This window comes from Pempheris klunzingeri, chromosome 10, assembly GCF_042242105.1.
Source record: "Pempheris klunzingeri isolate RE-2024b chromosome 10, fPemKlu1.hap1, whole genome shotgun sequence".
Classification (NCBI taxonomy): domain Eukaryota; kingdom Metazoa; phylum Chordata; class Actinopteri; order Acropomatiformes; family Pempheridae; genus Pempheris; species Pempheris klunzingeri.
In genome coordinates, this window is record NC_092021.1 from 7,499,335 (window position 1) to 7,526,926 (window position 27,592).

Genomic DNA, 27,592 nt, shown 5'->3' on the forward strand with positions numbered 1-27,592 from the left:
TAATCTTTTATTAAAATCTGCTTTGGGAAGGGTCACTTGTGTATGAAGGGTAGAAAAAAGCTGTTCAGATTTACTTCACAAATACATTATGCCCTCCTCACACTGCAGTTGGGGCTCGATGATCAGGAAAAGGCATTGTTTCTGAAATGTAAATCCATTCCAATCAGTTTGAGAGTAACTCTTGTCTGCTGTTGCAACAGAACGCTGTACCTCTACGAGTCAGCTAGTAATGCATACTAACTAAAAAGCCAGCTGTATAGGGCTGGGTATCAAGAACACCATCAGTTTTAAATGACCCATGTTTTAGAATATATTACCTAGATGCTTTTCTGTTGAGGAGGTGAGGAAGTTGTTGTGGTCTGAATATGGCCAGCAGACACCATATTCTCATGTTTCACATTAGGCATGATGTACTGAAATGTTATTTAATTTTTTACAGTGGTAACAAAAGAGCTGTACAACCAATGTCTAGTATTGGAACCATTACAGGAATACCAAAATACTTCCTTTTGCTCCATTCTATTAACAAGCACGGCTGAATGGGAACTAGTTGCACAGGGTTAGCAGAGGTCTAAGTGTTAAGTACTGTATACTGGCCTTAAAGTTGGTAAAGTAAGACATTACGCTATAGCTAGCTTTCCTGGTGGTCTAGTATTAATGACTTCTATTTGCCGTGGCATATCTCGACAGGTTAATCAAGATAAATCATCCCTATACTGCAATAAATAGAAAATCTTGGCTTTATATAAAGGAAAATCTGACTTAGACATTGGTGAGGCTTGACAAACATATTCAAAAACAAGTTTGTGCAACGTTCAAAGTAAAGCTCGTATACATATTATTGTGCTTGTATACATACAGTATATCAAAGTTTTCTCGGGAGGCACAAGGTCAAAACCCCAAAAGAATGAAGTGGGCTTCACTGAGAAAAGCTCAGTAAAACAGGCATTGTTATTGTTGAGATTTTCTGATATTTTTCAAACCTATAATATGGAGACACCCACACGCACACAAATTCAAGCACAAAAAGCAACTGGGCAACCATCCACACACTCTGTGACAGAAAGCTGATTTAAATTGGCCAGTTTGAGCCCGAACATAAATATTGCACCAAATATACTGGCTAAATACAACAACCCTCTAACTCTATAATAGCTTATACTCCAACATAGAATATATCTTTATTTAGATCATATGGGAAATAAAGGGTCTGCAAAACATACAATCAGTGAAGCACCAGCAGCATCTGGTGTTTGATAGTTGCTTTTAAGTGAAAGTCTGAATGAATGGCATTGAAGAATTAAGAAGTGTATCAAGAAACAAACAGAAACAAACCCTTACAAAACAGTTGTTTGATAAAACCATAGCAAAGAAAAACTCCAGCCCCAAAAACATGGGAGGCAAAGTTTGATCCACTGAACATTTTTAACTGCATTTCTGGTATTTTAAAAAGTCTAGACAATTTAGCACCTGTGTTGGCATGTACAGGTGCTAATTAAGTCGGGCATTTAGTCGTTTGTAGAGGAAAGGAAGAGCCTGAAGACGACCAAAAAAGGACGGCAATCAGTAGTACTCAAGGTTGTTCCGAGCTCCATCTACCAGGGTTCAGCTGTGGACGGCTGTCCAATGATGTAGCGCTCAGAGGGGCTGCAGGACGTTCCTTCCTGCCTCTGAAGTAGTGCTGGCTCCAGATCTCTCCATTTCAGACAGCTGCTCAAACATGTCCCTGAGGACACACAAGATGAGAACGTGTTGATGCACCATACAGCCAACACGTGTATCTCCCTCCAACGTGAACACACACACACACACCCAAACCATGGACTGTATAAGAAAAAAAGAATACTTAGCCACTGTGATATCACCCATTTTTTTGTGGACTGCCTAGAGTTTGGATTTATGGACGTTTTTTTTTTTTTGGAGTTCAGACCGCCTGTGATTGGTTAGTCACAAGGTCGCCCAGCACTAAAGCTCACCCTGCTTTATGGTTTGTTTTCTTCTAAATGGGACCAAAATTTACAAAACAAAGATCATGCTGTTTTGGGGAAGAGTTGATACGTAGCAACGGAGACCATAAATTAATAGAAAAGTCTTCACTGACTGACTATTAAGTAAAAGGAGGCTCATTTTCCCATAGACTTCCACACAATCAGTTGTTTTGGACCCAGTAGAGTTGCCCCCTGCTGGCCATTAGAAAGAATGCAGTTTTGAGGCATTTAAGCATTGGCCTCACTTTTTAGATCAGAATGCCACATTCACTTCTTTCATACAATCTATGACACAAACACACACTTATTACTAAACTTAATCCAATTAGCAGTGTTTACTGTGACAAACTGAAAGTACAGAGCATTTTTACACTGTTACACTGTGGGTACAGATCTACGTTGACACTCGTTCTTTTGACACCCATCTGGTTATTCTACCAACTCACTTATGCATGTAGAAGAAGATGTATCCGCTGCGGTCACGGTCTCGCTGTACAGCTGCCTCCTGTGTTCGAGACACGTCCAGGTCATTGTAGGTCAGCCATGACTGCTTCTTCATGTCGTACACATCACTGATGTAATGGCCTGGGATGGAAAGCAAAGTTCATTTGTGGACACCTAAATGATCTGCCATGGAAAGCAGGATGTCATTCCAACCAAAGACTGCACCAGGTGACTTCACTGTCATGCTAAATGTTGGGCAGGTGAATGGAGTAACTGTAGTGAGGGCAGCAGGTAGGATGCTGAATCTCTGTCAGCTCAAACATCTTTTAGCGTAACTGAAACTGTGGTAACACTATTACTATTGAGGACATTATCAGGTCAGGATACACATGAAATAATGTGAAGTCACAGTATTACAGCATATGCAACTGTGAGACCAAACATTACAATCAAATCAATAGTTTTTAATGCCTAATCAAAACTTTTCATGCCAAAAGATGTTTACCACTCGTGCTGACAAGCTACAAGTGGTACCTATGGCGTCATAACACACAAGCACTTAAAACCCAGCACTGTTCTGGACACATTTAACAGTTTTGACTTGATTTTTGCAACAACTATTCAGCAGTTTGCATAAATGCTGATAAAGGATTTATCTTCACTGCGGACACCAACACACACAGAGGTACCCACCAGAGGAGGAGCTGCTCCCAATGTGACTGACGACACTGATGAGCCTAAAAGAGTTGGCCAAGTCTCCACTCTGCAGATAAGAACATTAAGTTACTATGAATCAAAGAGGTTCAGGGTATCCAGTGAAAACTGTTTATTACTAGTACATCTACCAAAGTTTAGTCTAAATACTGAGCCACAGTATTCTTTTACATAGGAAGGGCTTTTACTTCAGTATGTTTGTGGTACACGCCAGCTGCTTTTCAGTAAATTGTGGAAATGACTTAAAAACAAGACTAGCATTTTAAAATCACAAGCTAGACGTTGTGTGGCAGCAGGATGTTGAATACCTCAGCGTTCCTCTTCAGATTCTCAGCCTCTACCTCAGTGTACTCCATGTCCAGCACGTCCTCGTTGCCAGAATCATCATCTGAGCACAGCAGCTCAGGCAGAGAGTTGTTAAACTCTATTGGGTGAGGGGGAGATAGTGACACTTATCAGGCATTTTAATGGTGCAGTGGTTCTGATTACAGTGTCGTGTGCTCTGGGCGCTTCGTTGAGAACATGATAAAAACTGCAACCGGTGCTGTAGAGTTTTGTTTTGAGCTGATGCCCAGGTGGAAAATTAGAAGAATGCACCATATCTCTGAGATAAACAATTCTCTAAATAGATCTGCCTCTACCATCACTTTAGCATAACAAATTAGCCACCATCTGACTTTTGCCAGCTGCACCAACCAGGCCTCCATGACTTTCAACAGCCGGCTCCTAAACATTCAGTCAATCTGGGTTCATACCTTGCAGACTGAGCTCAGTGGCCCTCTTCAGATCATCATCCTCTCTCATCTCTTGGGCCTCCTAGATGGGGTGAGGTGGAGACAAGGTATTGCATTATTGAGATTTGGTGCAAGAAATTTTAACATTGCATTTTCACTCAGGTCACGTCCGCTTGCTCATCAAGCACATGCTTCTGTGAGATCAATACTGTGAAAATAATTAGACAACTACGATAACAGCTCTGACATCCTCAGATGTTTCTTTGGCAGTCACCATGATTCTACGGGGTTCATACAAAGTCTTGAAAGTTTGGAAAATGCAAATTTTTAACCACCATTTTTCCAAAGTTAGGAATGTATTGAATTTACATGCATTCTTTATAAATATACTTCTTGTATAAAGCTCGACTTTCAGCATAATCTGGTGTTTCATTTATACAGTCACCCATGTAAACCAAAAATCTTCTCATATTAGAAATGGGGTGAAAAAGATGCAAGAACCCTGTGTTGTTATTAGTCTAGACATATTTGACACAGGTAATTGTTTCATGGCATTATGTTGCTACAAAACAGCATTTCAATGCAGCACCATTATTCCATTCTTGAAGGAAAGCCATGCAGACGTCACATGGTCTTTGATCTTACATGCTCCTGGAGGCTCTGGGCCAGAGCCTGCTGTAGCTCCTGTTCCTCCCTCTCCTGATCAAGACTGTACTGCTGGACCCAGTCCAGTTCCCCTTGCTGCTGCACACCTTCAGGAGTCTGATTTTCCTTGTTTTCATCCATGGTCAAGTCCAGGGAATCCAGCACATCTGCACAAAATCAACACATACAAGTCAGTTAACTTATTACTTAAATACTGGTGAAGTTATCTCCACTTGAACACCCAAATACTTCAGTTTAATGATGACAATGTTAACACATGTTCATATTTCAGCCACCCCAGTCTTTGTGTGAATGCAGAAAGCCACAATGATTTCAAGCAGTGTGTATTAGCAACACAACAAACTGCTCCGGAACCAGTCCACACATTTTACCATGTTCAAGTACCAAGTTCATACAATCTGTTAGACTGTTTTTCATTTTTAAACACAAAAGTACAAACTCACAGGCCCCTGAAGAAACCAATCTACTGAATGTCTTAATCTCATGATGTTGGACTACCTGCAGGCTGTTTGCTGTCTGTTTCTAGCAGATCTGTATGGTAGGCAAGGTCATGGGCATCTGTGTCTCCAAAGCCTGTGTCAGGGCTGCTGGTTGGCTCATCCTCCAGGGGTGGTGGGGCTGAGAGCCCGGCCTCTTGGCGACTCATCTCCAGCACGGCCGCCAGCATTTCATCATCATTTATGCCACTGAAGTCTGCTGAATCCATTGTTGCTCCCCGCTGAAAACACATTAAACAGTGTCAAAACAGCAACAGAGACCAACTAGAATTACCCGCTCATGGTTGTACTGTATGCCTCTGCAAACCAGTCAAGTTGCAGTTTACATCCATGTCTATACAGACCCACAAATACTGTCACCAATTCAGTATCCAACCAAATGTGAAATACGGTCTAAAACTCCCCATCTGCTCTGGAGTTATGGTGCTGAATAAAGGTAAGAAAGGTGTTTTTGCAGAACATTATGACGTGACAGTGGATTTGGATCTTTTGGATTTAAAATTTCATCATTTTATCTTATCTAATTACACATTGGTGAGAAATATTGTCATAATTGGTATATGAATTCTTGAGTCATACCAAAAAAGTTGTTCTTGAGATATAGCATTCATGGAGAAAGGGACGGACAGACGGACAGAAAATGTCACTCCATTCTATTAGACAATTGTGTGAAATTCTGTCATAATTAGTGTACAAATTCTTAAGATATGACCAAAATGCGTGTTTTGTGAGGTCACAGTGACTTTTACCTATTGCAACCAAAATCTAATCCATTTATCCTTGAGTGGACATTTGGGCAAAAAGTTGAATTTCCCTAAATGCGTTCCTGAGATATTGTGTTCACAATAATGGGATGGACATACACATGTACAGACAACCCAAAGGCATAATGCCTACAGCCAGAACTGTCGTAGTCTCTGCCCAAAAAATAGTCCTAATTGTTGAGGCCTGTCAGCAAATGCTCACCTCTTCCGGTCGGTCATCATCATCAGGCAGACAGCTGCTGAAGCGTCGCTTGCGGCTCGCGCTCACCTTTCTGTTGGGCTCTTCTTCACAGTCAGAGTCCACAAGGATTGAGGTGCAGGTAGAATTGGCCACTTTCCCTCCAATCCTTCTACAAACACACAGTCTAAAGCTTAGTGATTGCATTTACAAGCAAGGTACACACAGATTACACACACATTGTGGGCTACAGAACAAATTGCAGCACACTTAAAAGATCAGATGTTTACTCAAGAAAATCTAAGTGTAACACTTCTTTTTCTTGCTTTAACATCATTATTTGGATGTCTTGCAGAACAACAATACTTACCGTAGTGGTGCTGTGGAGGAGTTGACCAACTGTGACGTTTTGAGTGTTCTGGACCTTTAACAACAAAGAAAATATTTAGAAACCCAATTATTTGATGCCACTTAATTCCCCATCATTTCTCAGCCAAAGGGACCAAATTTAATGCATCCAGGTCAACTGCAAAGCTTTTACTTTCATTAAAGCTTAATGAATCTGTCAATAGCTCAGAATGTAATTACCCAGAGCGTGAAATGTTTAAATTCATCAGGGCTGTAGTCAACCAAAGAAAATCAGTCTAATCTTGGCCTTTTACTCTTACACCAATTGATTGGTCGATTGGGGGTCAACGATTAACCCACAAACACGTTTTCTTCTTCTGGTCCGTGGTCTTTTATCTTGTAGTGTATTACTCTTCTTGCAGGGGATGGACAGACAATTATTTCACCACTATGCCAAAGGCGAATGTGTGTGTGAGGACAATGTCACCAACACCCATCCCCCTTCTGCTCAGCGTTCTTCTTGCACCCTCTTTCAATCACTCCCTTCAATCCAGTGCATGTCCTCCACTAGTAGCAAATTACAGTATTGCGCCATGTTAAATACACAAAAATGGATTGAGGAAGATTTTCTCCTCATGAAAGTAACACCAGCAATCGTCCAATCAACAAGATTTTGGTTGGACAAGAGCGATTGACCAACCAATTCACCAACTGACCAGTTGACATGATGCGACCCCATAGAGTTACATTTTATTTAAATGTTATAGATGTCTTACATGGAAGCTTGGGAACTCCAGCCAAGATTAATAGGGGGTCGTGTGGATTCAGTGCAGTGGGACAGCAAGGTCAGGTACCGGGGGATTACCACCTGCTGGCCCAGCTTGCTGTTCAGAGACAGCTGAGCATTAAAGCTGTACCGTTTCAGGTGTAAGATGAGCACTCTGGGGGGACAAAAGATACATTAGAAATCAAAAAGTAATTGGCCTCTTTGCTTATCAAGAGCTTTTATTATTCTGCTCATTTTATGGATGAGAATGTAAGTACTAATCTAATGTTTTAGAATTCTGTGAGCTTATTCTCAACTTCAAGCATTTGACAATGCGTGTGACAACTTGTCATTGTGCATCTCACTCTCAGTAGTTTTCGTGTAGCTACCTGGGCAGTTTGCTGAATTTATGAGTAACAGTCGCTGCTTTGCCATTGCACTTTTCACATGAGTACTCAATTTCCTCCATCTGCAAAAGAAAAAGTAACCTCTATCATTATATATAAAAATATTATATATGTAATAGTTTGTAGGGATAGTTACTTGCAAAAGGAATGCAACAAGCTTGGACAGTGGCCAAAATCTGATTGTTCATTGAAATTGATTTGAACTATAAACTGTTAATGCAAAAGACTCACCCTAAAAAAGAGATCCAGAGAATCCTGGATAGAGCGCAGTGGGAGGGTTTTCTTTCTGCGTGGTAGGTCAATGGACAAGTCATTGAACTGCTCTCGCTTGGTCACCACCTCACCACAGCTGCAAAACATGAAGGCATCACACCATGTATTTTCTCCAGAGCCAATGAATACATTACAAGGATAATTTGATCAAGTTATAGTCAGATGACCAAGCAGGAGACAGGCCTCACCCTTTGCAGGTGATGGTGTGCTGCACCTCAAATTCCATGTTGACCGCCACAGGGCAGGTGTAGATGCGGGTGGTGTCCACCTCTTCACCAGGCTCTGCCTTAGCTGCTGCTGACACTGCATCTTGGCCATTCTCACATACCACAGAGGACGATGAGGACGCTGCAGCTTCATTTGTCCAGCTCTTGTTCATTTTCTCCACATCATCCTTTAACTGGTCCAAACACTGGCTCAGGAACTCATGAGCATCCTGGTAAACATTGTTACGTACAAGGACTTAATTAAGCACAACAACTAAATATAACAGGAGGGTACTCCAGACAGGTGGCAAATCAAAAGAAAAATGTAAAGAATTCTTTTAGCACAGCCTTGATTTACACATCTAAACACTGATTTTAAGGGGATGGAAACGTATGCAGCTCATCGTTTTGTGATGTATGTATTTGTACAGATTAATTCTTACAGATTTTTTGTGGCATAACATCCACTAGGAAAAGTACCTTAATAAAACAAATGTTGTTTAGTTGTTACAAGTACCAAAAGGCCACAACTGCTCTGAACTGTTTATTCTAGATTATTCTTACATTCTGCATGTTCCCAGAGAAGCGCTCTGCTGTGGAGGAGATGGCACTCTTCACTTTCCTCAAGAGGTCCTTTTTGGTCTCTGGACAGCCAACGTCTTTCTTGACCATAAGGTGAGCAAAACGCCTGCAGGTATTGAAGATACACAGAAAAAAGTCACACATTTTGAAACATTTATCTTTGCACCATATGAACATGTTTGTTGAAACAAGTTCAATTGCTATAAGCACTTTTCAGCAGGTTTTGACAAAGTTGCTAGAGTTCCAAGTTGACAAAAAAGTTAAAAAGATTTTTAGCTTATTAACTTTGAGCTTGTTAAACGATCCTTTAACAATCTGAGTGACATCACAAATCACACAGACTTCCTTCAATCTGCCCATTGACAGAGCCTAGTTTAGTACCTGAGCAGTGCATTGATGGGCACCTTTCTCCATGGGATGCTCTGCCTCAGCATGTCATTGGAGAAAGAGGGAAGGCTGAAGAGGGACTGCAGGATGGCGTTCATGTAGCAAGTATTGCCCAGGTTGGAAAATCTGCAACATATGAATGAAAGGATTTACACAATAGATCGCAAAAAAAGAACACAATAATTTCCAACACTGTGTTTCTTCCAGGACTTAGAGTATGGCAAAAAAAACAAAACTGACTCTTGGAGGGAGATTTTTTCTTTCTTATAATAGCTAAGAAAGGGGCATAAACAGCTTCTTCCTTGGGTGTCATTTTGGTTTATAAATGCAATCCAGTCTCTCTACACATACTCCGACTTACAGTGGGGCAAAAAAGTATTTAGTCAGCCACCAATTGTGCAAGTTCTCCCACTTAAAAAGATGAGAGAGGCCTTTAATTTTCATCATAGGTACACTTCAACTATGAGAGACAGAATGGGGGGAAAGAATCCAGGAAATCACATTGTAGGATTTTTAATGAATTAATTGGTAAATTCCTCGGTAAAATAAGTATTTGGTCACCTACAAACAAGCAAGATTTCTGGCTCTCACAGACCTGTAACTTCTTCAAGAGGCTCCTCTGTCCTCCACTCGTTACCTGTATTAATGGCACTTGTTTGAACTCGTTATCAGTATAAAAGACACCTGTCCACAACCTCAAACAGTCACACTCCAAACTCCACTATGGCCAAGACCAAAGAGCTGTCAAAGGACACCAGAAACAAAATTGTAGACCTGCACCAGGCTGGGAAGACTGAATGTGCAATAGGTAAGCAGCTTGGTGTGAAGAAATCAACTGTGGGAGCAATTATTAGAAAATGGAAGATATACAAGACCACTGATAATCTCCCTTGATCTGGGGCTCCACGCAAGATCTCACCCCGTGGGGTCAAAATGATCACAAGAACGGTGAGCAAAAATCCCAGAACCACACGGGGGGACCTAGTGAATGACCTGCAGAGAGCTGGGACCAAAGTAACAAAGGCTACCATCAGTAACACACTACGCCGCCAGGGACTCAAATCCTGCAGTGCCAGACGTGTCCCCTTGCTTAAGCCAGTACATGTCCAGGCCCGTCTGAAGTTTGCTAGAGAGCATTTGGATGATCCAGAAGAGGATTGGGAGAATGTCAGATAAAACCAAAATAGAACTTTTTGGTAAAAACTCAACTTGTCGTGTTTGGAGGAGAAAGAATGCTGAGTTGCATCCAAAGAACACCATACTTACTGTGAAGCATGGGGGTGGAAACATCATGCTTTGGGGCTGTTTTTCTGCAAAGGGACCAGGACGACTGATCCGTGTAAAGGAAAGAATGAATGGGGCCATGTATCGTGAGATTTTGACTGAAAACCTTCTTCCATCAGCAAGGGCATTGAAGATGAAACGTGGCTGGGTCTTTCAGCATGACAATGATCCCAAACACACCGCCCGGGCAACGAAGGAGTGGCTTCGTAAGAAGCATTTCAAGGTCCTGGAGTGGCCTAGCCAGTCTCCAGATCTCAACCCCATAGAAAATCTTTGGAGGGAGTTGAAAGTCCGTGTTGCCCAGCGACAGCCCCAAAACATCACTGCTCTAGAGGAGATCTGCATGGAGGAATGGGCCAAAATACCAGCAACAGTGTGTGAAAACCTTGTGAAGACTTACAGAAAACGTTTGACCTCTGTCATTGCCAACAAAGGGTATATAACAAAGTATTGAGATGAACTTTTGTTATTGACCAAATACTTATTTTCCACCATAATTTGCAAATAAATTCTTTAAAAATCAGATAATGTGATTTTCTCATTTTGTCTCTCATAGTTGAGGTATACCTATGATGGAAAATTACAGGCCTCTCTCATCTTTTTAAGTGGGAGAACTTGCACAATTGGTGGCTGACTAAATACTTTTTTGCCCCACTGTACATGTAGCAGAGCCCACCTGACTTATTCTTACCCTTGTAGTGGGGGTTGAGGCTGGGCCAGAGTGGAGGGCCTCTGCTTGTTCCAGCCACCGTAGTCCAGAGAGGGGCGTACCTTCTTGAAAGGAGTGGAGTGATTGGGCAGCACCAGGCTTCTCTTGACTGTGGTGGTCTGTACTGTACTGGATGGCCTGGGGGGGGGTGGGAGGTTTAGTAAAAATTATCCATTTGTCAATTGTTTGGCCTCATTAGGATTTGCTGAAATTTGTTTCAACATGACAATTAGATTTAAGTGTAATTAAAATGATCCAAATCCATTTTGAAAAACCGCATACAAGTTCAGTAATTACTGTCCAAAAATGTTTATCCATAAAATAAACATGCGCAGTACTGTTCTTCATCTTCTACTAGATAAAAAAGAAACACTAGAGATGTTTCACTGCTCACCTTGTTTGGCGAGGAAGAGGTGTGCTGACCCCATTCATTTAACACCGCTAGCTTGTGCATTTTAGATGGCCACTAAAGAAACTCACCTGTCTAAGAAAGAATGGCTCTGGCTATAGTCTTTAGTCATAGATCGGCTGCCATAGAATGATGATGGCTGAAGGGGATTTGAACCAAGTGGAGCTGAGGGTAAGAAGGAAAAGGTGTGATGAAGTCTATACAGGTATACATGTGAATATTCCATTTATCATCTCAGAATTTACGAAGGGCAGTTACAAAAAGTATTCTAAATTCTCTAAATGTTATTGTAGATTAATTCAACATGCAAAAACGAATTTTACTGAGTAACTGAAGACATTAAGATTGGTATATAGATGCTGCTGAGTTGTGGGTGTAGATGTTTACCTGAGCTCCTGTTCTCCTCTGCCTGCTTCAGCTTATCTTTGCAGCTCAGTAGAAACTTCCTGGATGGATCTGAAGTAGCCTTGTTGTTGCTAAGAATGTGCATATATTTTTCCCATGTTATGTGATTGTGGAAACTGTGCAATAATACACAACAAAAAACAAAACTTTTGTACGCGCTTTGATCAATGATCTAAACTCTTCCATTTTGCCACTGATGGCCGTTACACATGAATATGATACAATGTTGTTGTTACACTACTGCATTGTATAGTAACATTCTACTATCCGTCATATCGCCAGATGATACAAAAAAAAAAAAAGATAGAGAGCCTGACAAAAGACTACAGAAGTCAGGGTCATTCCATGTGTATGCAGCACCACTACAGCTCAGTCTGGGCAGTGAGGCGTGTTGCTTTCACCTTGAGGAGTCATTTTCCTTGGGGTAATCCTCATTCAGGTCACTTTCAGAGTTAAGGAGTCTTTTTCTCTTTTCGCTCCTGAAAAACACGACATGGAACAATTCGTGTCACAACAGGGCCCCAGGCTAACGTTTTACAGTGGTGGCAGTGCTGCCACTAAGATTTTCAGTTAGTGGGTGTAGCACATAATTTGGTTGCACAAAAACTGGGAGATCACATCTCAGCTTTCATGAAGGCATTTTATATGAAATCAGAGTGTGAACACAAAAACTCTAATTAGGTGCAACAATGGATTTTTATTAACATAGCAATAGGCTAAAATAAAAGTGCTTTGTTTAAAGTTCATGCAGTTCAATAACTTAATATTAATTAATATATATTTTTGGACAGTCTGGATAGATTTCTGGTGGTATTGGAGCCCTGCACAAGCCTGACGATTCCAAAAATGGAAAAACAAACACAACACCTAAAGAAAGAAAGAAAATGACGGGTGTCGCAGTTCTCCTTTAGGACAGTCACATGCAGGAACATTGTGACAAGGAACACAGGCCTGTTGCCGTTGTCATTAGGAAGAAAACTTTTACATTTTCTCAGGCCGAGCTCTATTGTGACAATACCAAGCATCATCACCTAAAGTCATGTTTAAAAATGATCGACTGGCAATAGGAGCAAGAACTTCTATCACACCTGTTCTCAGAGAGTCCAGTGCGAGTGGGAGTGGAGGCAGCTCTACTCGGGCTGCCCAGAGGCTTCCGTGGTGTTGTGTCCTCTCGGCCTTCTGCACTCTGCCGCCTTGGTGTCGTCTGGAAAATGTTGGGAGTCTCAATATTTAAGCCAAATGCAAACAAGCTCTTGTCTAAATATTTTCATACTAAAAATTTGTGCTTTTGCTCACCTGTCTCTCTCCTGACGGATTGGCCTCATTTTTCACAGAGCGGTTCCCAAGCACACCGAAGTTTGCACTTCCATGGGATGATTTTAAAACTGCAAAATTAAGTAAGAATAAGAATTTGGGATAAAGCATGTGGATGAAGGGATTCTCTGAACAAATTAGTCTGGGGTTAGGAATCCCCTTCTCACAAAACATTGCCATAATATTTCGAAGCCTATGGCCATTCTGATGACATTAGCCCCAATTTACTGTTTGCTCATTTCACTGTGAATGATACTTCATTGTATTGTGTTTGTACATATAAAATTATAGATAAAAAGGTTGTCTTTGAGCTGCTGTTATTTTGATATTTTTCCAAGTAGGGTTGAGCACGTTAAATTGTCAACCAACTATGTATCACAATTACTATACTGTGTAGGATATTGGGATGCAAGATATTGTTTACATTTTCTTTTCTACACTGTCATTAATTTGTGCCTATAGGTAGAGGCCTGCTGTCCCTGAACACGAAGTGAGTGGGATGGGGGCATTAATAAATCATGCCATCAAAACTGGGCTGGGATAACCCTTCCTTAAGGGATAACCCTGCCTTAAGAGTTGGCAGAAATCGGGGAAATCATGATCAGAGTCATTTTAAAATAGCTTTACCAATTTCAGCATTTATATTCTGAAAATTAGAGGCCTGTTTTGACAAACTGACTCCAGATCAGCAAAGAGGTTCAATGCATTGTTGCCTGTTATCCTCAAACCTACCAACCTTCTTTAAGATTAACTTATAAATCAAAATGGAAGGTAACCACACAGAATAGTTCTTTATCTAAGGCTATGTCAAAGTTCAACGGAAATCATATTCAGTGATCTCTTTTTGTGTCAGTAGCAGGGAATGAGAAACAAAGTACAAGACACAAAGTAAACAAACTTGCACTGCAGCCTACATGTCATGGGTAGACAGTGTGTTAGTAGAAGTAGTGAAGAGTAAAGATCAGACCAGCATCTATCTATCAAAAAATTATGTTTGCAGGTACAATTGCATGCTGTACATTAGCAGTGAACTTTCCCCAAGTGAATATGAAAAAACGCAGACCTGTAATTGTGCAATTCGGTACCAATACAGCATTACCTTAAGAGATACAACTAAAGCACTCCTAACTACAAATGACTTTATACTTCAAAACCATCAGTGCACAAGTTAAACAGTAGAACTATATATACCATCAGAAATAAGTTTTAGTTTTTATTGTTAACTTAATTTTGTACCATAAACAAAGCTTTGCAATTTAAAATGAGTAGTTGTAAACTTACTGGTCTTTGCCTGCTTCAGCTTTTCCAGGTACTCTTTAGTCTTCTGAAGTAACGTTTGTGGAATCTTATCCAAGGTGATAACAGAGTTATCCTTCAGTGTCAGCATGATTCGGTTCATATTCTGGGAGACGCTCTTCACATTCTGGTTCAGCTGAGGGCAAGAAAACAATGCAAGATAGTCAGTTTAACGCATTTGTCTTTTGTCTATGTTCCCTGTGACTACTGTGAATACTGCATATGTTGGTGTTGCTGATGCTGACATTTGCAAGGAGAGCATTGTGTGAAAAGAAACGTTGATTGACCCTGTCTGGACCTGATCCTGGTCCAGACTTAAACCCAGGTTTTCACATACACATTTCATATGTCCTAGCCCACTGACCTACCAAATAACCTTTACCGATTTATTGAAGTCTCACATCAATAATGCTCTAAAGACTTGCTCTAAAGGTGACTTTAAAAAGTTTACAGCTTGCCCCTTGCAAAAGGTGACAGTTGCCAGAATGCCCATATAAACCCATACTCCTGCAGCAGCACAATTCCCCTGATTTATCTTTTTACAGACTACAACCGATGTGCACATGAAGTGTAGGGTTGTGAGTCACAGACAGTGTGTTTTCATTTTTGAGACTATGTTTTTGGACCCAGAACAGCACTGTTAAACCTTTTCATCAAATTTGTGTAATGTGTATATTTACAGACTACAGTGCACTATGGGAGGGATAGTTAATGCAGAACCACCAGCTGGTACTAGCAAAATGAATACCAGCAGGGATATCAGGCTCAGTGGCAGTCATTAAGTAATTTGCTGAAAGCTATAGCAGTAGTTAAGCAAAATAAAGACACTTTTACTTATTTCTGTATGAAAGGGCCGCACACACCTTGCGTAAAAAATATCAAACAGAGACTGCTCACTGTTTGTAGAACGGATATCCATGGCACACACACACCACTACACACTGCCCTCGTGCCTGGTGTAGCCAGTTTCATTGATTGTAGTGGAGCATAGTGTTGCGGCTTGACCTACATTTTATTTTCAATCAATTGAAAGTGACGCTGTGTGACTCCTGTCCATCATGCAATGCATCCAGTGCAGTGGTCAGGGTCCATGTGAGAACTCGTGAGGCACACAGCTGTGATAGTTGTTACTACTGTTGACACCATAGGTAAAATAGACTATGGTTAACACAAAGGAAGCTGCCCCAATCTTTCGACCTCTGTTTTGTTTGGTTCTCATGCTTTTATGCAGGTAGAAGCACATATATATGCATGTAGACAGGTGAAAGGGGACACATTTCTGTAGGTCCATTCTATATTTCAGATTGTATTACAGACAACTGAACAGTACTGGATTTACAGATTTTTTTTATTTTAAAAGGCACTTTAAGTTTCCAAGGTGTTTGATACTTTCTAAGCTGAGCATTGCTTTAAACTGAAAATGGGGACACATTACAGTTGTTTGAGGAAACTATCATTACAATTTGGGTGTCACAACTGACGGGGCCAAGAGAGAGTTTGAGAGTCTGCATGTGCACTTTGACCTTTTACATTTTTCTTCCAGACATAATATGTGGCTTTGTGGTATTGGATATAGTTGGCCAGCTGTGGATTGGCAACTTTTATTAATCCTGGTATATGTCTAATACATTTGTCATATTTGAATTTTTAGCTCGTCTTTTATGTGTGTAAATGAATTGTGCATTTGTGTTGCCACTTGGGGGACGAATAAAGTATTTTGAACTGAACTGAACATCTCACAAATGACACAGATAAGCTAAGTCGTTGTTCTCAAAATATTACAATGAAATACTGAACATGAACACAGCTTTATAATACAAAGCGATCTTTTAGTAGTTGCACCCATTATTTAATACATACAAGCAAAACAAACTAAACGATACCTGGAACGTCCTGGAAGCTCCACCACAGCTAAATCTTAGACAGAGGCTGACTTTGTTGTCCTTTTCCAGAATCTCAAAAGTTCCCTCTTTCCATCTAGTGGTGCCCAGGTCAATGCTGTTGACGCGGATCTTAACAGCGCCACCGCTGGAGAGTTTGGGCACTAAGGTAGCCATGGCTTACTATCCAGTTGGTGCACTTTGGTGGCTGGGACTTGTGATCCAACAAATCCTAAACAAGAGGAAAATGAAATCAAATATGTCAGTACAACCGCACCGTGCCATTAAATCCACATAGAGCAAATTATACAAGCCATGCTTTTACCATTTTAGCGCAAACGAATTACAGTCATTGCTGCCATTGGTCCGAAGAGAAATGACATAAAGTGCTAATTAGCTCAATGATGAGCCATAACGATTTTAAAGAAATCATTAGCAATAATATTGCAGCGGCTTCTCACAACCATAAACCATGTACAATTTGCTTCGTTTACCTTACTCAACAATCAATAACGCAATTTAGCTAGCCCGCTATGGCCAAAGCTTCACTACTGAGCGCTTGTTGAAAGTCATAACAAACTCCAAGTCGACCACAAGCAACGAGCACTGCAGCTAAAACAGCACAGATAGTTTGAAAACGGCTCATTATAAAACGGTGCAGTAAACGGATACATTCTTGCAAAGTGCGGAAACTCACGCCACTTATGTTAGCTGGCTTGAGGTTCCGTTTAGAGCAAATGAAGCCTGGTTTGCATTGGCCATCAAACTAGCACGGTGGCCAGTCTATTCCGCGGCAGCAACGACGAGCGAAGGTGCAAGACACGCATAGCGCTCATTACTTCTAACTTGGTTAACGTTATTTTGACAAGACCAACAGTCACTAAAATGTTACTAAGTTACGAAGAGCCCGTCCGGTGACATTACAGCTAAGCAGGGTGTCTGGTATGCTGTTAATGTCGTTCCCTCATCTACAGTCGCTGAATGGATGGACGAGGCCGACATTAGCAAGTCGGCTAGCAGGCTAGCGTGAGCAAGCTAACTGGCTAATTTGCCTGATTGTAATTTGGTGATGAAAACAGTGTCACGGTTTAATTACATCGTCGCAGTTCTTTACCTGTCGATGATATGTGCTCGTCTTGAAACTTTTAAATCACAATATCGTTTTTGTAGGTCCTCCGAGGGCAGAAAGTTTGTTTTGCCGGCATTCACCTGCTCCTCAGTACGTATGTTGTTGACAGTGGACCCGCACACGACGCCTCGCAACACTGCGCGATGATGGCGGGAATGTGAAAATTCACAACGGAAGTGATAACCGAGAGTGTGTCCGACCCTGCTCTCGCGATATTTCATTTTTTTGTAAAACGCTTGCGTCCATTGACTAACAAAAACTCGCCATTGGAGTATGTTATTTTATCAATACTGTTAAATTTTGCGCTTTCGAGGGCGTAGTTAATCGACGTATTGAATTAAGAATATCATCGATTTGTTTTCTTGATATTTTTATCGCTATGTTGCTTGTAATGTTGACGCGCGCTCTGGGTTTCATTTGTCAAGACATTTAGCAGCTAGCTTGGACTAGCTGCACGTACTGTGTGTTAGCCAGGCCAACTTTGTTTCATTGCAGCTACATTAGTTTGCCACAATACCACACTTCAACGGATACGGTAGCTTTTAACAACATCTTTGGACCACAAACAGCTTCAGAGGATGCTGGCGACGGGAGCAGTAAGTATCTGATATCAACCGCACTGTAACTTTACGGCACCACCTTAAAGTAACGTTACATTACCCATATGTTTCCCCTTCTGTTGCTTTAAGGTCGTTAAAGTCATCATGTTAAAGTATCATATATATATATATGTGTGTGTTTCATGTTCCCACTCTTAATTGAAGCTGTGTAATGTTTACTTTGTTGACTCTGCTTTTTTGTGGCTGCACTATTTCAAGCCAGTAGAAATATTCTACACGTGTTTTACATCAATTTCATTTAATGTTTCTCAGAATTCAGTCAGACATGTTTGGTTTATTTTGGGGATACTTCTGGATCTCCACCAAAGTTTAAAATAAAGCCCTGGCTTTAAACACTGTTTGACTGCACAGTGGGCCACTGATTTAGTATAAAAATTACATTTTAACTGGGACATAACTAGGTGAATGCGTAACGATAATTATAGTGAGATTTCACTAAAACTGGCTGCCAGTTCACAGCAGCACCGGTATAAAGCTGTTTGCTCCAATAAAATCTGATGTTTTTGAATACCTTTATCAGTTATGTTATGCAACATAAAAATACGTATGTTACATTTTTATATCATGATCAGAAACATTGCAGACAATGTCCTTTTTCATACCATTATATTGATATACAGTGTGTATCCAAGGGTTATTTGCATGGTGGTGATGAATGGCTATTTTATCTTCCTTTTACAGGCTGTAACTAACGTCACAGCCCTGGCCCAGGTAGACCGGGAGAAGATCTACCAATGGATCAATGAGTTGTCCAGTCCAGAGACCAGAGAAAATGCCTTGCTGGAGCTGAGTAAGAAACGCGAGTCTGTGCCAGACCTGGCGCCAATGCTCTGGCACTCCTGTGGCACCATTGCTGCCCTTTTGCAGGTATGGCCCATGACCTATCCTTGGCTGTAGCACATACAGTAGTATCTCTTTGGCCACTACATGTACACGCGAGAGTGCAGCTCCTGCAGAACTGAGTGTAATTGTGTCTGCAGCCGTGTGACTGTGTGTATTCACCTGCTTGCTGCTCAGGTGTGTCTCTACAGCTTTGGCCACCTGCTCATGAGCTTCCATGTTGTTATATTGGTCATAGCTGCAAATCACAAGTCATAACCCTCAACAACACCTAATAACAGCGAACAATTAAAGCTTACTTTTAGAGCACTAAAAGCAGGATAAATGAAGTAGTTTGCAAATAGAGTGTTATTGACCCACCCAAAATCACCATGGTGGAAATCCTGTCACAGCGACAGCCTTAGTTGTTTGGCATTGATGGTCAGTTTGCCTGATTTCCTTCCTCATCTTATTTCCTTTTCTTTTTAGGAGATAGTGAACATCTATCCATCTATAAACCCACCTACACTTACAGCTCACCAGTCTAACAGAGTGTGCAATGCCCTGGCACTTCTGCAGTGTGTTGCCTCACACCCAGAAACACGGTAAGAGATAGTTCAGTACAATGAAAAAAAAAATGTTTTGTAACTGACTTGTAATGCTAGTGATGGATGATCTGTAGAACCTTCAGACAGACTTAATCTATATGGTAGAGGCAATTTGTTCCACTAAATCTGACGTCATTGTCCTTGAATTTGTTGAAATGTCATGAAATGGTTCAGTTATCATCCAGTTTCTGCACTGAATGTTAAAGGTAATGCCCCAGAATTGACTAATTCATTAGAAATGACATGTGACTCATTCCTCTTTTAGAAGTGTCTTTTTATTGGCACAGGAATATGTCTTACATCTGAGAACTGGGGCTTTAATTCCTTAAATGTTACTGTATTTATGTATTAATGTATTTCTTTTTGTTTCCATTGCACTAAAATGCATGAAGCTGTAAAGGTGACCTCTTACACCTGATATTTACTGTATATCCTCGTCTGGTGGCATTGATTAAAATGCTTTCACTTCTTTGCTCCTCATCAGGTCAGCTTTTCTTGCTGCTCACATCCCTCTTTTCCTTTACCCTTTCCTGCACACTGTGAGCAAAACACGGCCGTTCGAGTACCTGCGACTTACGAGCCTCGGAGTCATAGGTAAACTCTTCTCATGCTTATGTGTTTTATGTCTTGATTGAGGGTAATTTCCACAGAACTGTGTCTTCATCATTCTCATCAAGATTTTTCTTTCTGTGTTCATTGCAGGTGCTTTGGTCAAAACCGATGAACAAGAGGTGATTAACTTCCTCCTCACCACTGAAATCATCCCACTGTGTCTCCGCATCATGGAATCAGGGAGTGAGCTCTCCAAGACGGTACTTACATTACATGCATACATAAAGTATTTTACCTACACCTGCCCCATCTGGCTTTAGTTGTGACTAATATAAAACAAAAAAGAGCAGAAGTAATACCAGTTATTTCTCCCAACCTGCTGCGTTTCATTTAAATTTATGAGCATTGGTCATCACTGCTGCAGTGCTAGTTAAATTGCCCTATTTTTTATTATTAAGTTAGACAAAAAAGAAATTGTATGTTAACTGTGCTAAACAGGGTGTAACTTCAGCTCACATCTCAGTATTCACTTTCTTTGTAGGTTGCTACTTTCATACTGCAGAAGATCCTGTTGGATGACACCGGTCTGGCCTATATATGTCAGACATATGAACGTTTCTCCCATGTGGCCATGATCCTCGTAAGTGTCCCCTGAGAAACGTCTGATTTTGGTTGGGTTTACGCTCCTCGTCTCTCTGCACCGTGAACTTGGCAGCGATTTGAAGAGAAGACCTTCTGTCACAGTATCATTTTCTTCTATTTCTTTGCAGGGAAAAATGGTGCTCCAGCTGTCTAAGGAACCATCAGCTCGCCTGTTGAAGCACGTCGTTCGCTGCTACCTTCGTCTCTCAGATAATCTCAGGTAGAGCAGTGTTGCACAGATACAGTGTACTGTACGCGGTCACTTGTTTTAACTTTAAGTCATGACTGAGTGGTGATCAGTGTAAGACAGGCTCCAGTTCCTCATGACCTTTTTACCCCGGCAGACAACATGACTGAAAAATGTCAGTACTTGCCACTAGGAGGAGCCATGACATAAATGCACTGTGTGGCGACTGATAACTGGCTCGTCAGCCTGTGGTTGGAACTTGATGCTTGCTCACTAATTGCCACAAATAAGTTAATTTATTGCCATTCCACTGAAGCTGTAAATATTTTGTGGTTACAGTCTTAAAGACTCCTCCTCCTCATATTATTATACAACAGATACTTTTGCCCCTTTGTGACAGCTGGTAGGACTAAGACACCAATTTCAAAATATTGCTCTGAGCTCTGATAACTTATAAATGGCTATTGCCTTTATTATTTTTGATTAAAAAAAAAAAAAAGATTGCATATGATATGACAGGAGTTTCTGCTGGTGGAAATGCACCACTTTGGCTGTCCCTGCTAAAGTAGAAAGAAAAGTATGACTTTTTTCTGATCTTCAGGGAAAAACAGCAGAGACCCCATATCATGCAGCAAAGGCCATTTATTTAATGAGTGAGGGGGTCATCTAGTGACTAAGTAGATCACAAGATGAGACGTATCAGGGGTCCATGTCAGCTCAGCTGGCAGCATTGATCGACTGGTCAGTCTCATTGTGCACTGGCGTCTAGGTAGTCAGAGAGGCACGTTGTAAGGTCGGGGAAGACGTTTTTACCAGTTGAGAAAAGTAGAGATAACAGATTCAATCAGTAATATTCTTAACAGGGTTCTGTTAAGAAATATCTTCTGGGGAAGTCCTGTATTAGTAAAGTTTACTAATATAATTAATCAGCCTGATGGGTAAAATATGGCCTGTTACAGTAAGTACCCTTGTAAATGATATCAATAATGCATATCAGGAGAGCACATTGTGGAAGAGAGCTATGCTTGAGATATAGATTGTACTTTGACAAGCAGGAGAATCACCACAAATAACAGCCTTTGTCTAAGGAATAAACTTTCCACATGTGCTTGTCCTCTTGATATAGTTAGAGACGTACAGACTCTTTAAAACGGCCCTCTTCTCACTGCCACATGGAGCGATCAGTACATTGTGTTGTGACATGTGATATTGCTTCCTCAGAGCCAGAGAAGCCCTGCGTCAGTGTCTGCCAGACCAGCTGAAGGACAGCACCTTTGCCCAGGTGCTGAAGGACGACACCACCACCAAGCGCTGGCTGGCACAGTTGGTCAAGAACCTGCAGGAGGGCCAGGTCACCGATGCCAGGGGCATCCCGCTGGCCCCGCAGTGACGGGACAGTCTGTGTTTACAGCCGACGCAGGAGGACTCTCATCACTGTCTAGATTTTGTATTTTACCAAACCTGGTGCTAAGACTGCCTGCAAAGTGAGGGACATAATGGAGGAAGATCTTTTTGTGTTTGGATAGACGGGTTCTTCACACCACTCTCTCACCTCCACACGTGAGGGCACTATGACAACTAGAAAGAGCCAGGCTGATCATAGATGGTAGAGTCCCAGTAATGCTGGTAATTGGTAAATGCTGGCATTTGGTTTATAAAGAGTTTTGATAAAGTTAAGTCTGGGGTCGGAGATTTTACATTTAAACAAAAGGCTTTTATCAAAACAGCGTTTATTGAACTGGAAACAACAGAACAACTTATTTAATAACATAAGAAGAAACAGCTAAATGTACAATAAAATGGAGCTGGTAAAACAGTCATTGCTCCATTTAACCACACTGCAATTTCTCCTCAGACGTCCATCAGCATATTAATACCGATGTATCAATAATCCACTATCCGTTAATATCAGCTCTTCCAAATTATCGGTCTTTTCACTCAGAAATTCTCTGTAACATTCCACTTCAGCGTAGGCGCTGTTAGTTTTTTGCTTCCTCCATTTCAAATCCTTTTTTTAATCCTCTGTATGACTGGCTGTGTCTCGTTTTGCTAAGCCTCAGTGGACTGACATCACAGTTTAGCAGCAGTTTAGTAAAACAATGGATGTAAATGTATTTCTGTATAGTTTTATGTTTTTACTGGCTTAGTATTTGATAGCCCAGTAACAGATAAAATAATTTCCGCGCAGAGTGGAACCTCAGAGGCTGGTTTTGTTAAAGATATTTCATAAATAAATTGTTTTCCACCCAACTCAGGGTTTAATTGTGCCTGTGATATGTGGTAAGAGGAACTGCTTTCAGTTTTATTCACTGGGCTAATGCATCATTACAGACAACCACTTTCGCACCAATTTAGAGTCTCCATTGAACCCGCTTTACATGTGTTTGGATGGTGAGAGGAGACCAACACTCGTAACATGTATGGGGAGAACATGAAGACTCCACACAGACAGGATGTGAACCCAGGACGTTACCAAAAAGAAGCACTGCACCATTGTGCCACTGCATAAACCTAAATAGATACATTTGTTTATTTCCAGACATAGCAAATGAATTATGAAGACAGAGAGGTACTTAATCCTGTTGACTATATTTCATTATAGACTGACAAGGAAGATTTGGTCAGCATGATTTAAGTAGGACTGCAACAATGATGTACCTTACAGATTAATCGGTCTGGTATTTAATATGTGAAAGTCAGAAAAGTAATGAAAAAAGCCAATCACAAGTTATGAGAGGCTACGGTAACATCTTCAGATACCTTGTTCTGCAAGACCAATAGTCCAAAAGCAAAACATGCTCAATTTAAAACGGCATGACAAACAAAGCAAATCCTCAAATTCATGCAGACAATTTTTGGTGATAAATCACTTGAAATGATGAATCCATATTGTTGCTAATTCAATTCTGTCACTGACTGATGTTTCTCTCTCAGCTCAGATCAGCAGTACTTTAATGAAGTGGAACTGCCATTAATGATGCCACGTAAATAAAGAAACGCATACAGCTTTTTAAGGTAAATGTTTGATTGGGGGATATTCGAGTCAAAATCATTTTTAAGTTAGGTTTGATTTCTCTCAGTCAGATGAGACAGTAGCTCACCTGTTCTTACTGAGTGCTCCGTCTGCACTGATGGGCCTTCTTTTCCTTTTACCGGTACATTAGTAGATTGTTGCCCCCATAAGTTCCATTATCCTCACAGCGTCTGATAGACACCATGCTCAGGCCTTCCATTTGTGAGCAAATTTGATCCCAAGGGGAGATGCTCCTAAGTATGCATTATGTGTTTTTGTGTATTTACCTTTTATGAAGGCTGAGCTACAGCTAAAGTCATTACAGGCCTAGTGTAGTGAGCCTTTCAAAGAGTGCTTCAGCTCCACTGGGCTGAGAATGGGGGGGGGGTTGTTTCCCTTTTGTGTGTTGCTATTTGCACGCAGCGCAGTGGTTAGCACTGTTGCTCACAGCACTTTCTGTTCCAGTGTTCCACTTCCTCCCACATACCTAGGACGTGGTCAGGTTCATGGGTGACTCCAAATTACTTGTAGGTGTAAATGTGAGCGTGAATGGCCGTCTGTGTCTATGCATTTATGTGATTGAGCGGTCGACCAGTCCAGGGTGTACACCGGCCTCTCGCCACTGTCAGCTGGGAGTGGCTCCAGCTCCCATGTGACACTGAAGGATAAGCGGCATAGATAATTACCACTAATATTCACCTATGATGGACCAAACTATGATCATTGCATTTTCACATGTATAGAAAGTGGAGGAATCAAAATTCGAGTGGGCTTTGTAATGACTGCATCTGGTGTTGTCTGCCAATCAAAATTCTGCTCTGCAGTATGTGGCACGCTGCCAAACTCTACAGTATAGTCCTTTATCAGTCTTTACTCAGATTGCAATCCTCTGTTATCATCAGATATTAGGATAAGGTAAAAGGAAACGGGAGCAGAATTCTCAAATTCTGGTGACCCGCGATTCATTTTGCACTAGTATTTCTCATTGTTCTGTGAAATTGTTCTATCTTCCTCCAACACAGCAGAGCTTTTCCCATAATTGTGTAACCTGCTATCAGTGCTGATTCAGATACATGAGAGTCACTCTGCAGAGCATCCACAATCACCCAGAGGACGGGGGAGAAAGAGAGACAGGACGAAGCGAAGCAGAGTGCGGGGAGTGACCCTCACCAGATGCAGCGAGAGGTCTGCGGATGGCGGAGTGAGGGAGTGGCAGGAGAGGAAGGAAGGCTGGATGGGTGGGTGGAGGGGTTTGGTAGAGGAGGAGGAGGAGAATGAGAATGAGGAGGGGTGGGAGCAGAGCATACCAGTGTGCGGCAGCAGTGACTAGGGAATCAGGTTTCTTAGATCCCAGCAGTAAGAGTGAGGCGAGGGGAGGGAAGAGGAGGCTGAGCCAGGTTTTTCTCCGTACACTCCCAGTCTTTAAAGGCCCTGAGCTCAGCCAGTCCCTGGACTCTCCTTAAGTCTGGATGTAAGAGCACAAGGCCGGGGGGGAAGTAAACACTTCCCTGAACCTTCTCTCAGGCCAGCCATTCAGAGTTCCACCCCTTAGTATCTGAAGCCCTCCTTGGGAGAGCCGTCTCCTGAAGAGTACCAACCCCTGGAGGTCTGACTCTTAGTATCCCCTGTCAGATCTCTACTTTCGGTAAGTATAACTCTTTCTCTCTGTCAAGGAAAATGCAAACGGCAGTGCTTGTGAGTCATTTTGTCTTTCTTTAGCTGCAGTTGCGGACCTGCTTCGCTCAAGTGATGCTTTTGTGTCTCATATTTCTGCCTCTGGTTCTAATTTACTGTGCACAAACCTCCCTCCCTGCAGCGGTCTGGAGTTATATATGGATTTTATTGGACGCGCACTGCTGTTCACTTGTTTGTTGAATTACTCGCATAACTCTGTGCCGTAAAAAGCCAGTCATGGGTAATGTCAGGACTAGATTTTCAGAGGGAATGGAACATTCCTATGATGGATAAAATGGATTTAAAGTAAAACTACCAACTAGAAGCACACGCTATGAAAGTACGAAGCTTCTGATCTTCATGAGTTGTTTATTCCTGATTTCCATCCTGTCAGATATCCCAATTAGTCATGTCTTTATGTGCTTGTGTGAGTGTGTGTGGACAGTAAACTCCCTGAAGAGCTGGCCTTGTGTGACTCATCTAAGGAGAGAGCCAGCCCAAAACACATCAGCATGGCCCCAAAAATAAAACATCATGTGACCTAATTGCATCTTAAAGGTCTGTAGTGTGAAGGAGGGTGTGTTAAACTTTCAACTGAATCTGAAAATCTTGGACAGAAAACAAAAGCGTCTTTGACGTCGCTCTACAGTGAAGGGACACAACATCAAAGTGCGCTTTAGTTTATTGAGCAAATAGCAGTGGAAAAAAAGCCTCATGGTCAGCCTGGTTTTCCAGTAGGAGTGTGATATTAAATTGTGAAGCAACTGCTGATGCATTCCTCGCACCACGTCAGTCATACTGTGGTGAAAACTAATTTTCTCATAACCTTGCTGAGGTCGGGTGGGGGGGCGCACATAGAACCAAAGATTAGATCTTGTTGTTTCAGGAGACAATGGAAGGAAACGATAGCTGTCAGGCAGGAATACAGATATGCAGGCTTTCGAAAAACCTTCTCTTCAGGAAGCGTTTGATCCACATGTATCAGTGAACAACAGAGATAGTATAAGTTTATCAGTTTTGGCTGATGTGAATCACATTTGTATTGTTCTGTTTGGGTCTCTCTGCTTTTAATGAGACATGTTAGGAGAGTGTGTGTGTGTGTGTGTGGGGGGGGTGTACAGACTGCAGTACAATTTATGATTTGGGGCTGTATGGAAAAAAAGCTGCTAGTTTGCAGTGGTGGAGCAAAGATTCAGATCCTTTAATTAAGTAAGATCACTTTTACCACATTGTAAAATGCTCTGGTACAAATAAAAGTCCTGGACTGTAACTGTTACTTTAGTAAACGTATGTAACACACAAGTAAAAGTACTCAGTGCAGAGAGGTCTGATTGTTATACTGTTATATATTCTATTGTTAGATTATTATTCCTCATGGACTCATGGAAAAGCGGGATGTTACTGTTGGTTGAGTTGGTTGATGTTGTGCCCACTTCGAACTGTTTTTATTGGACAGCAGCTAATGGATTATTGTCATAATGGATTCATCTGCTGATTAATTTGAAAATAGTGAGAAGTAGAGAGTAGCATGAAGAGTACAGTCTCTAGTAAAGTACAAGGACCTCAGATTTGTACTTGAGTGTACAACATGCGTAAATGTACTTTTTCAGCAGATTTAATTATTTAAAGAAATGAATCAAAATTCAATTATAAAGAATTCAAGAAATGATCATTTTAGAGCAAGTGCAGTACAATAACATGCACACACACAAAAAAAATCAATCTTTATGTCTGCTCTTGCTTTCTGTCTGAGGAAGGTGCGGCGAGCACAGACTGCTGAGTGTGTGACGTAGTCAGCACACAGGCTTCAGGAGTGGCCACGCACAAGCTTCAGTCTGTGTGCAGATTATGAACGAGTGAAGATTGATGCTTTGAGAGGATCGAGATCTAAATGCAGACTCCTGAAATACCTACCTATCAGAGAGCACTGAGGTTTTGACGTTGTGTTTGACTGAGATTGCGCTCAGAAATCTTCTGTGGACAACTGAGGATTAATATTATGCTGTAATTATTTGTATGCAGGTGGTTCATGCATCAGCTGAGTGAACCTAAGGCTTGTTGGGAAACAAGGAAAAGCTTCTGGAATAATTCACTGAC

General features: G+C 41.4%; 2 protein-coding genes across 2 annotated transcripts; one reads left to right on the top strand and one right to left on the bottom strand.

The window, feature by feature from the left end:
- Positions 1-10: 10 nt before the first annotated feature.
- On the bottom strand, positions 11-17,519 carry usp37 (ubiquitin specific peptidase 37). Its single transcript, XM_070837949.1, has 24 exons — positions 17,366-17,519; positions 16,255-16,483; positions 14,357-14,507; positions 13,058-13,146; positions 12,850-12,965; positions 12,163-12,240; positions 11,744-11,832; positions 11,428-11,521; positions 10,930-11,085; positions 8,949-9,080; positions 8,550-8,673; positions 7,968-8,215; positions 7,738-7,855; positions 7,489-7,568; positions 7,110-7,274; positions 6,356-6,409; positions 6,010-6,157; positions 5,045-5,264; positions 4,526-4,692; positions 3,902-3,962; positions 3,455-3,570; positions 3,126-3,195; positions 2,435-2,573; positions 11-1,726 (listed from the first exon to the last, which is right to left on the bottom strand). Exons 2-24 carry the CDS (start codon positions 16,426-16,428, stop codon positions 1,639-1,641), a joined length of 2,877 nt encoding a protein of 958 aa, XP_070694050.1. The 5' UTR covers positions 16,429-16,483; positions 17,366-17,519; the 3' UTR covers positions 11-1,638.
- A 109-nt stretch (positions 17,520-17,628) lies between these two features.
- Positions 17,629-23,048, top strand: LOC139208363 (CCR4-NOT transcription complex subunit 9-like). The gene is made up of 8 exons (XM_070838021.1): positions 17,629-17,976; positions 18,682-18,867; positions 19,309-19,424; positions 19,912-20,021; positions 20,130-20,239; positions 20,521-20,619; positions 20,750-20,841; positions 22,030-23,048. Exons 1-8 carry the CDS (start codon positions 17,959-17,961, stop codon positions 22,196-22,198), a joined length of 900 nt encoding a protein of 299 aa, XP_070694122.1. The 5' UTR covers positions 17,629-17,958; the 3' UTR covers positions 22,199-23,048.
- Positions 23,049-27,592: the final 4,544 nt, after the last annotated feature.